At 41.4% G+C, this 11,374-nt stretch overlaps 1 protein-coding gene across 1 annotated transcript; it reads right to left on the bottom strand.

Moving 5' to 3' along the window:
* Positions 1-7,175: 7,175 nt before the first annotated feature.
* LOC109425319 (melanization protease 1) lies at positions 7,176-8,951 on the bottom strand. Its single transcript, XM_019700559.3, has 5 exons — positions 8,519-8,951; positions 8,305-8,444; positions 7,938-8,242; positions 7,585-7,877; positions 7,176-7,525 (listed from the first exon to the last, which is right to left on the bottom strand). The coding sequence occupies exons 1-5, from the start codon at positions 8,589-8,591 to the stop codon at positions 7,227-7,229; spliced, it is 1,110 nt and encodes a 369-aa protein (XP_019556104.3). The 5' UTR covers positions 8,592-8,951; the 3' UTR covers positions 7,176-7,226.
* Positions 8,952-11,374: the final 2,423 nt, after the last annotated feature.

Raw genomic sequence — 11,374 nt, forward strand, 5'->3', positions numbered from 1 at the left:
GATAACGGTAGCAGCTGTACGGCCAAACGTTGTCATTACAACACTCTAATCTGCTCTTTTTCCAGCTCTGGGTAGACAATAAGCCATTTGAATAAAGCTGAGTAAATACTCTTTACCCAGATCTCTGTGAAGATTCACTGAGATTTGCTCCACGGCTTCACATAGATTTAGTAAAGAGTATTTACTCAACTTTATTCATATGGCCTAATAAACATTAAAATATTAGGGAAAAGCTATTCCATTTGACATTTTTATTTGAAGCAGTATAAATTATAAAAATAAACACTCTCACTGCAATGCTTTCCAAATATGTAATGGGAACTGTATTGGCTGAACTAGCTCAGGGCCGTTTTTCATCCGATTTGCAATATTTTAGAAGTTGTGAGAGAGGAAACAGCTCATTGACAGCCTCACATTTTACACTGTTTACATTTCTCCTTCTAACTTCGCATGACAACGTTGCGCATAATGCCGAAATGCCGCATAATGGTTTGAAAATACATTACTGGTCAAAATCGACCGCGCTGCGGTAGAACATGAAGAATTGATGGATTCGTTGTGCTAGTCAAAGAAATCTGTTTTATTATTTTATCTTTTTAAATGACAACAAATGAAGCTCGGTTTTCAGCGACAGATTGTGACAGGTCTGCCTTCAGATTGAGTACCACCAGCGGCGTCATGTTCGCGATTTTTTCCGCAGTCGAGTTCGCAGATTGTGAACAATCCTACACGGAGAGACGAAACTACCCAAAAGTGAGTTCTATCCACCCAACTTCGGGGTTGCGTGCGTCAAGCCAATTTTGAGTTGATGGAATCGATGTTTTTGTTGGGTTGTTCCCGCTTGCTTCCATGTGAAAAAAATACCTAATTTTAAGTTTTTTCCACCCAACCGAAATTTTGACTAGGTTGTATTCACTCAAATTTGAGTACTGTGCTAGAAACTCAGTGTTGGCTTGACGCACGGAACTGCAAAAATTGGGCTGTTTCTCTCTTCACTTTCTGACAACAACAGAAAGAGCGCATGAAAAGGGAAATGAAAAAGAACTCAAAATTGAGTTTAAAAGTACCTAATTTTGAGTTTTTCAGTTTCTCCGTGTAGGTACCCAATTATGAATTTTTTTTTTGTTCTTTACTGTCAGATCGGTATAACACGCTTAATATAATGTACACAAAAGGCAATTTTCAAGGAAAAAAAAATACACGATAATGAATATTATTGGGTACCGGATTGGACCCACAAAATTTAATGGTTTTCTTTGGTACATCGAGGTCTTGACATTAGTCTATGGTAGCACGCAATCGAAGCCAGCTGTCTTCTTTCACTCAGTTCGGAATCCATCCATTTTCCTAGCCTTCTAGATAAAACTAAAATGTTTGGAATACCGAATTGGCCAAAGTTGTACTTTTGAGTACTCAAAAACTCAAAAACTCGAAGCAAGTACTTTAGAAAACGCAGTTTTTCTAGAGTTATTCCACGCGTTAAGTCGTTTTAATATGTACATTTTTTGACGTTGAATTGATGAATCAAAAATACTGCATAAAAATATCTGGAGATACTCAACTTTAAGACTATGAAATCTTCTTATAGAGCCCTCGGAAGGGTCAAGTCTTATATACCAATCGACTCAGCTCGACGAGATGAGATGATGTCTGTGTTTTTTTTTCCTTCTAAACCATAGGGGGATAAATCTGCTCATCAGACACCCTAACAGGAAGGTTAGGGTAGTGTGGGGTTGAGGCCGTCTTCTACAATGCCGGTAGAAGCCAGGACTACTCTCTCCTCTCCTCGACCCACTAAAACACATTCCTATGGTCGCCAAACCCTACGTCTCTCCGGAACCATCAAGAAGGTATTGCTTCAGAGAGGGGCTAGTGCATATCGCACCCTCAAGGTTAGCTGCCGTAGCCTAGCAGCAACGAACATCGATGACTCGCTCTGGAGAGTCCATCACGGTAGCCTGCTGGCGCTTAGCCAGTTTCCCGAGTGGTCCTCGCCACTCCCTTTGTCCTCGGAAGGCGGGCAGGGTCAACCCCGCCCGCGCCCTACTGCTGAGCGGACATCAAGAACTGATGCCCACATGCAACCCGATCTGACCTGCCCGCAAAGGAAGGGTATTACTACCCTTCAGGCCCTATCAGATGCATCCGTAGGTTACAGACAGCAGGGTCTCACCTACCCCGACCCTTGCCGGGGACCCCTTTCCAACCGCGGGCTCAGGTCCAACCCAGTAGACTGACGCCACGACAGCACCGCTACCGGGACTTCCTCTCCGCGGCCACTTAATCGCTGTAAGGGTCGATCTCGACCGCAGGGCACCGGTATGACCTACGAAGCCGACTTCGAACCCCTGGACCACCTCTTGTACTGCATCTGGACTAGCCATTCTCTGAGTCCACGCGCCACCTCCTCTGTAGCTCCCAGACGATTTGGGTGATAGCCGTTGAAACGGCATTCCAGCTAATCTCATCCCTACACATTCTCTGGACCAAGTTGTCCGGAGTTGTGTCCTCCCCGCATGTGGCAAGCATGCGGTCACGCATTGTGCGAAAACGCGGGCACACGATGATGTCTGTGTGTGTATGTGTGTGTGTGTATGTATGTGTGTGCATATGTGCGTGTGTGCGTATGTGCGTGTGTGTGTGTGTGTGTGTGTGTGTGTGTGTGTGTACAAAAAGGTCACCTCATTTTTAGATAGTAAATATCAACCGATTTCAACGACCGATGGTTCATTCGACGCGGCATATAGTCCCATTGTTTCCTATTGAAAATGGTTTAGATCGGTTCAGCCGTTCCGGAGTTATGGCCATTTAGGTGTTCCGGATCGGTACCCCAGGAAGGGGCCAGATATAAAAACGCTACAAACCCATGCATGCGACACATCAAACCGCGGTTTTTCGATAACCTGATGAACAGTAGGCAGGAAAACATTCTCAGACCATATTTGAACCGGTAGTGTTACAGAACCCGTTCCAGATGTCCTGCCGGAAGTAGCCGTGTATAAAAGTTAAACAAACCCTCACATGCGACACATCAAATCGTGGCTCTTTAGGCAACTTGATAAACCTTTAGCAAGAAAATAGTTTCAAACCATATTTGGATCAACCGATAGTGTTCCGGAACCGGTTCCAGGTGTTCCACCGGATGTGATCAACTGTGGAAGAGAACCAAACCCATGCCTGCGGCACATTAAACAGCGGATATTTTAATTTTTTGATGAACGATTAGCAAGATAATAAGCTCAGACCACAACTAAGATCTTTTTAAAGACTACCGATAGTGTTCCGGAACCGATCTAGGGTGTCCCGCCGGAAGTGGCCAAATGCCAAAAGGCACCAAACCCATGCATGTGACACATCAGATAGCGGCTTTTCAGATGACTTGAACAGTTAGCAAGAAAATAGGCTCAGACCACATTAGACAATATCGGTAGTGTTCCAGAACCGTTTCAGTTGTTACGCCAGAAGTGGTCAAATGCATAAATGAACCAAACCCATCCATTAGACGTATCAATTCATGGCTTTTCACGAAGCTTGATGAACAGTTAGCAATAAACTAGTCTCAAACCACAGACAAAGAGACGTAGCTCTTAGAGGAAATTCATCAAAAACTTTTGCCCGGTGTCATTTTCATGAGCACACTGCCACCTGTTGGTAGAACCGCGCGCGACACTGTCGGCCATGATGGCTTTCGATTTGACGTTTTGCTGACACGCACACTACTACACAAATTGCCTGTAATTTTCGTTTGCATCATTCAGCAACGTGTACACTGGCAAACGTCAAAGCGATCGAACACTAGCGCATCAGGTAGAACGATCGCGCAAATCAAATGAAATTTGAATTGATCGTTAAATGCATGTGCCAAGCCGTTTTGAAGAATGTTACGTCTGTTTGTCTGTGCTCAAACCATTTACACCGTGTCCAATAAGTTCTCATACAAAATACAAATTTAGAAAATATCTTTTTATTTCACATATGCGATTTATATTTTCAAAGTATATACATGTATTGAAAGTCCACATCATACTGATTAAACAAAGCATACGGTTTAGAATAACTTTATATTCTATTTGTTTTATAAGCCTAGCAGTACACTTCCGTTTTATGAAATCCGTTTTCTCCGGCACGCATGAAAAATGTTCGAAAAGTTTTTCATTCTACGGTAACAAAATAGAGTTCATAAGGATGAATTTTGAGTTTGTATCTCAAGTTACGTACCAAATGGATATACGAAGGCTTAAACAATACAGTTTTAGTGATGATATGGTAAGAAATTTGCAAGTAAGCTCATTTTGGGTTGATTTTCATGAAAATAACAGTTATATCAAAGATAAACATCATAAAACCTTAATTTTGGACAAAATTTACCCAAATAGCCATTACTCGTTAAAATACTACGAGATACCAATAATATGGCGTGCGTGCCATCTGAAATAGACTTACGACACATAAGCGATCAGCAAAGAAGGATAAAGGACAGTTAGTTCCAAAACATATGCTGTATTTGATGTGTGTTAGTTAACCTTTCAATAAATACATTTACTTTGAAAATCCTAGTTACAGATGTGAAATGAATTGAATTTGATTTTGTATGAGAACTTATTGGACACGGTGTAAGGGATATTCGGTATTCTCCAGGAATCGGTTCCGGGTGTCCCGCTGGAAGTGGCCAAATGAAAAAGTGATCCTAACCCATGCATGCTATACAACAAATCGTGACTTTTTAGATAACCCGAAAAACGGTTAGCAAGAAAATTGGCTCAGACCGCATTCAAAACTACCGGAAGTGTTCAGGATTGGGTTTCTCGGGTATCCTACCGAACCCATGCATGCGACACATCAAGCCGCGGTTTTTTTTTGATAAGGGAACGTCCATAAATTACGTCACACAAAATTTGACAATTTTCAACCCTCCTCTCCCTATGTCACACTTTTTGTATGAGGCCTCTAAAATTTTAGTATTGGTCGTCACACTTTGCCGAACACCCCCTCCGTAATTTACAAAGTCAATGCAAGCGATAAATATGTGTAAGAGAACAACATCTTGACTGAACTAAGACAACATATATACAGACGTCTCACTAACCATCGTGCTTGTTTCAACGGTTGAATCAAATATAAATCAAGCCTAACTTTACCAAACACCGTATGTAATATAGAGTAATGCGGAGCAAACGTTCGCATCTAACAGTCTTCATCAAATAACTATTGAACAAAAAGAAAATAATATCGTTGTTTCTCGTTAAACGAATCCCTGTCATGTTACCTTCGAAACGTAGTACTAGATTTTTTCACGTTCCTTTGGTAGTTCTAGTAATAAAAAATTTAATTCAAGTTCCCAAATGCGAACTTCTACCCTATAGTGTGAAGTTCATTTATTTCATGTAAATTCATGTTCACTGTTTCACTCTATCCACGAAATGTGTTTCTTTCAATTCATGACATTACATGCCAGTTGGAACACGGCCTGGTACTCAGCTTTAGTATACAGTGTATTTCATGAACACTTCCAAAACTTATAACAAAGAGCGTTACTGAAGTTGTCAAAATACATTGTGAAGTAGGTACTTACAGTTGTAAGTGTTACACAAAATACTTGAAAAAAAAAAATATGCTGCAAAACTTTTGAGCGGGACCGTAATTTTAATCTAACCTTCGTCAGTATGGTGATGAATTATAAGTATGAATTTACAAACTTAGCTATGAAAGACCCCCAAAAAAGTAGAACAACATAATATTCTCAAAAACTTTCAAAGGTTGACATAAATATGGCGAAAAAATGTTCGAAAATTTTGTGGGCTTTGTGGCCGAGCGGCTAGCGGCGTCAGTCGTTTAGGTGTCTCGTTAGCCTCGGAGTGTGGGTCCGATTCCCGCTCCAGTCAGGGAAAACTTTTCGTCAAACGGAAAATTCTCCACTGGGCCACTGGGTGTTATATGTGTTGTACGTTGTCTAATGTTGTAATGTTCAGTCTGTAGTGGCCGAAAGGTCGAATACGGTGTAATTGTCTTTTTTAAAATGTTTTTCTGCCATTTTTCATTTTTAAAAGGCGAACACACTGATTGCCTTATAATCGATTTTCTTCCAAAAAATATGTTCAAATTCTTTTTCAGAACGATTTAAAGATGCATACTACACATATTATACATAATATTAGTTTCTATACGAAATCGTCATTGCTTCAAATGTTTTGTAACTATACTGATACTCTAGATTCAGAAATATAGTGTGAACTTTTGCCCCACAGCTACTGCGAACTTTTGCCTCACTGTCGAGGCTTTAACAATGTTCCTTCCTACAAGAAACACTAGAATCTTTTTGTTCGAGTGCACCTCTCGAACTACTATGGAATGACGATTCTCCGACATCAAGAGGTTTTGTAAATCTTCTTCTTTCGATCATTACAAATTCTTATTACAAAAGGTCCAAAAACATCAAAACAGCTAGAAACACATTTGTTTACATAACTTGCTTTAGTTAAAATACACAGAAATAAAAACCAAAAAAAAAAACATAACTTGCCACAACATAACGAAATCGTTCCAGTTTTTATTGACGAGTATCTGGCCTGACAATGTGTCGAATCCATACAAGTTTGCCTGGGTTTTTAACTCGTGCGCAGAGAAAGACCCACTGCGAACTTTTGCCCCGTGCGAACTTTTGCCCCGCAGTACTCTATGTAAACAATAAAGAGATTTTCACATGAGGCGCTGAATTTCGTTAAGGATTACTTGTAGGGGTGGTGGGGGTAAAGTGAACAAGCTAAGCATTTTGGTCGTTTCCCGCTTAACAAACTTAATGAAGGATCCCTCAAGAATATCTTAGAGCAAGGTTGCGACCATTCGTTTGCAAAAATTTACATTCATTTGCTATTATCTCAGTTCCGAAGCATGCTATCGAAAAACAATGTATGGATGAATTTAACCCTGTAGTTTTATCTGAAAGTTTGCCGAATAACATTGGGGTCGCAAACGTATACCAAAGTCGTGAGCGAGCTGTGAAGGCAACTCTCCACAGCGTGAATGAAATTTATATTCATTTCAATCTGCATTTATCACCTGAAAATTACCTTCATAGTTTACGGACAAATGGATGTCAAACTCAGGCTACATTGGATCTCGCCAACTCCATTGCTTTCTTTCTAATTATTCGTTGAAAATTATCAAATTACTTTTAAAAGATCGGTAAAATCAATTTAATTACAATTTGAAAGTCATTTCAACTAGTATCATTCAGTGATTTGTTTCAATATCCAGTCCACATATGACGTGATTCTGGTGTAAACCGCTGGTAGTGTAGTTTGGCCACAACGCGGTCCGTGGCTGATAATGCCAATCAGATAGTACGCTCCGTTTATTTGAATTTGTAGGGGACCTCCTGAGTCTCCATCACAGGCCTCGCGATAGATGCCCGTTAAGGATTTAGCACACATTTTGTTGTCACTTATGGATTCTTCTAGTTCGTCTTCACAACGTTGATTGCTAATAGTTGTTATCTCTGCATACATTTTGTGACGACTTTTAGTTCCTGAAATAAACGAAAATGGTTCAGCATTTTTATGAGAAATTTAAAATGAAGCACTGTACCATTCTCGTTTCGCCCCCAGCCAACAACAGTGACATTTTTGTTGACAAACGAATCTTGCAGGAGCTCCGTCGACAATGGCACACATATGGGCAAAATATGTAACGTGTAGTTTTTTGGAAGGGCTTGCTTCATTTTTAGGAGTGCGATATCGTGAACTTGTTTTTTATACCCAGGGTGAATAATAATCTGGTCCACTCTCGCAAATATTACTTCAGGATTGCAGTCTTCTTCGTCGAATTCTTCACAATCTGGGTTTTGATCTATGTTCCATTCACCCAAGCGAATAGTTAGACTGAATGATAAAAATAATATGTGTTACATATATAAATTATTATACAATAATTATGCTTACTCCTGTTTATTGTTCCGCACAATGTCAACACAGTGTGCAGCAGTTAATACATATCTAGTGTTGATCAGGGAACCTCCACACCGAACGCCTTTTTTGTTTGGGAGATTGTAATCCAATGCCACCGTCCATCGAAATTGCTCCTTATTAGTTCTGTCTCCGTCATAGATACGAAAGCCTGCGGAATCCAACCCACAATCTTTCTCATTCGATAGCAATGATAATGCTTGGAATTCTTTATTGTCGTTTTGTGATATAGTTGTGGCAGTAGTAGTTGCAGTAGTAATACTTGGCTTTTCGCAGCAAACCTAAAATTGCAAATTTGAAATTTCAATTTAATGTGCCTTCACTATGAGGATCCACAACTCACTTTTCGATCACCACAAAAATGTGCCTGGAGATATTTTCGTTCACTTTCTGAAACCAGCGGACTTTTGGCAATTTTTAGCAATGCTGGGCAGTGCACAATCAAAATACATTCACCTTTCTTAGCATGAACCGTAAGACAATCTGTGGAAATGGAAATCAAATCATAATAAACCACAAACAACCAACTCAAAACTAAAACTGTGTTTCTAAATCACCCGTATCTTGTGACGATGTCCACCTTGAGGTTAGTAAAATACACCACAATGAAAAAAAGAAAGATGACTTCATCTTACGACGCCAAAACAAAACCTCACTGCAAACCAAACCTGCTACACAACTTCAACTCCGACCGAAGGTTTAGTGGTGAGCCTGGATAATGGAAACACAGACCAACTTCAAGATTATAATGCCAACTCATGTAGGAACGCGAAGTGATTTGAGACGCGATCATGACAAGATTAGAAAGAATAGAACGATGCTTTTTTCCTGTTTCACACTTCTGTTTTAGATTGTTTAGCCTTCTTATTTTCGGCATAACGTAATCAATAAACTTCGTTAGACGTTTATTTGTGTTTGATGGGGATGAGTGGGCAATGCATTGGCCATCGGCGTAGCTGGGAATTTTTATTCTGGTGGGGGTCCCAGGCGAACGTAGTTTGACACCAGATATGAAAATGTTTCCATCGTGAAGCCACGGTTCCACGAGTAAGGTTAATTGATGATGGGCAATCAGATCCGGAGCCGCTGAAAAGATCCGGATCAGTGCAGCGAGCTCTTTTCTATAGAGAGCCGAGTCACCCGTTCGCATGCCTCTGAACAAAATACCGGAAAAACGAACTGTTCACTCCTCTTTGCATCGCTTTCATCATTGCGGAAGTCCAAAATACCACGGTGAGGTAAAATGGTACAACACATTCCTGAATGTGATTATTATTATTAGGGTATCTCGCCACTTGGGCGGTGGCTTCTATATTCGTCTGTTTTCCACTATAACTCAGTCAAATTTGAACCAATTGACACAACTTTTGGAATGTGGTGGGATAGGTATAGTATCTACCCGTGCACAACATTTCAAGTCAATTGGTTCAAAATTGACTGAGTTATAGTGGAAAACAGACGAATATAGAAACCACCGCCCAAGTGGCGAGATACCCTATTACTTTATTATAGAGATTTTCAGCCCTAGGCTGGTTCACCTCTTTCCTGAATGTGATTTGAGTATTACCATAAGTGAATGGTGTTGAGATACCTACCTTGATACCTTGTTGGCTACAAAGTAACTTTACTCCAACGCCGAGCGTATAGTAGAGCACCATCTTCGTCGGTCTTGGGCGATGTTCTTCCAGTTTCCCCCCCGAACGTGTAGGGATCGTAGATCTTCTTCAACCGCGTGCAGCCAGCGAGTTCGCGGCCGCCCACGAAGTCGCCTACCTCTACCGGGTTCTCTGCTGAATATTGTTTTCGCTATTCTTTCTTCTGACATTCGCACTACGTGTCCAGCCCACTGAAGTCTGCCGTATTTTATACGTTTCACATCTTCGTACACTTGGTACAACTCGTGGTTAATGCGTCTGCGAGAATTGTCCGCAGCTACAATATGCCTTTTCACTTCACGGAAAACGTCATTGCCACATGTCACAAGTGTTCCAAGATAAACAAATTCTTCAAGAACTTCAAACACTTCCCCATCAATCACTACCTCAGCACTAATACCACTAGGCCTGCTTCTGCCTCTACCCGCTATCATGTACTTCGTCTTGGTAGAGTTAATCGTCAAGCCTATCCTCGCTGTCTCTCTCTTCAGAGGAGCATATTTTTCCTCCACTGCCCTACGATCGATGCCGATGAGATCAATATCGTCCGCAAAACCGAGGAGCATTTGCGACCGTGTGACGATAGAGCCATTCCTCTGCACGCCTGACCTCCTAATCGCTCCTTCGAGTGCAATGTTGAACAATAAATTTGCAAGAGCATCCCTCTGCTTCAATCCATCCAAGGTCACAAACGACGTAGTCACTTCGTCCGCGATCCGAATACTTGATTTTGATCCATCCAGCGTTACGCGTATCAGTCTAATAAGTTTCGCCGGAAAACCATGGTCTGACATTATCTGCCAAAGCTCATTTCTTTTCATTGAATCGTACGCTGCTTTAAAATCAATGAACAGATGGTGAGTCTGCAAGTTATATTCCCGAAATTTATCTAGGATCATCCGCAGGACAAACATTTGATCCGTCGTTGATCGGCCCTCACGAAAACCAGCCTGGTATTCGCCGACGAAGGACTCCTCAAGAGGTCGCAGTCTGTTGAACAGGACACGCGACAGTATCTTATACGCCGAATTTAAAAGGGTAATCCCTCTGTAATTGGCACACTCCAGTCTGGGCCCTTTCTTGTACATTGGGCATATGAGGCCATCCAACCAACTGGTGGACAATTCTTCACCCTCCCAAATCTTTATAATAATCTGGTGGATTGATTGATGTAGCTGCTTGCTTCCGTGCTTAAGAAGTTCGACCGGGATCTCGTCCTTCCCAGCAGCCTTACTGTTTTTCAGCTTCTTAAGGGTCTTTTTAATCCCATCCTGTGTTGGTGGTTCCACTGCTTGACTGTCATCCATTATGTTAATCCTGTTCCTGGGTGCTCCTTCGCTGCTACCATTCAACAAATCTTCGAAGTGCTCCTTCCACCTGGCTGCCACCATTGTTTTGTCTGTCAGCAAATTTCCTTCCCGGTCATTGCACATGGCGGGCACTGGCGCAGTCTTGTGTCGCGCGCCATTGACAGTTGCATAAAACCTCCGCATATCGTTCCTGTCCATACTTTCCTGCGCTTCAGCAATAACACTCTCTTTATGTTGTCGTTTTGGATTCGTCTCTCTTCTGCTCTTGCAACCCTGTACCGCTCTCTGTTCTGCCGGGTACCGGCCACTAGCATTCGTTGAGATATATTTGCGTAAAACACCCTTTCAGAAGCCAGGAAAATCTTTTTATTTCACAAACTCATTAACTTTGGATGAAAGATGACGGAAGATGATCAGGATTATAACTTTGCAGCCGGCATTCTGAATT

Source organism: Aedes albopictus, chromosome 1, assembly GCF_035046485.1.
Source record: "Aedes albopictus strain Foshan chromosome 1, AalbF5, whole genome shotgun sequence".
NCBI lineage: Eukaryota > Metazoa > Arthropoda > Insecta > Diptera > Culicidae > Aedes > Aedes albopictus.

What these genes read in the sequence shown, in the direction of transcription:
- LOC109425319 (XM_019700559.3), bottom strand. Translation starts at nt 8,591, where the DNA reads ATGAAGTCATCTTTCTTTTTTTCATTGTGGTGTATTTTACTAACCTCA. An exon ending in GACATCGTCACAAGATACGG is followed by an intron (nt 8,445 to 8,518) that starts GTGATTTAGAAA and finishes CCATTTCCACAG; the next exon opens with ATTGTCTTACGGTTCATGCT. An exon ending in GTGCGGAACAATAAACAGGA is followed by an intron (nt 7,878 to 7,937) that starts GTAAGCATAATT and finishes TTTATCATTCAG; the next exon opens with TCTAACTATTCGCTTGGGTG.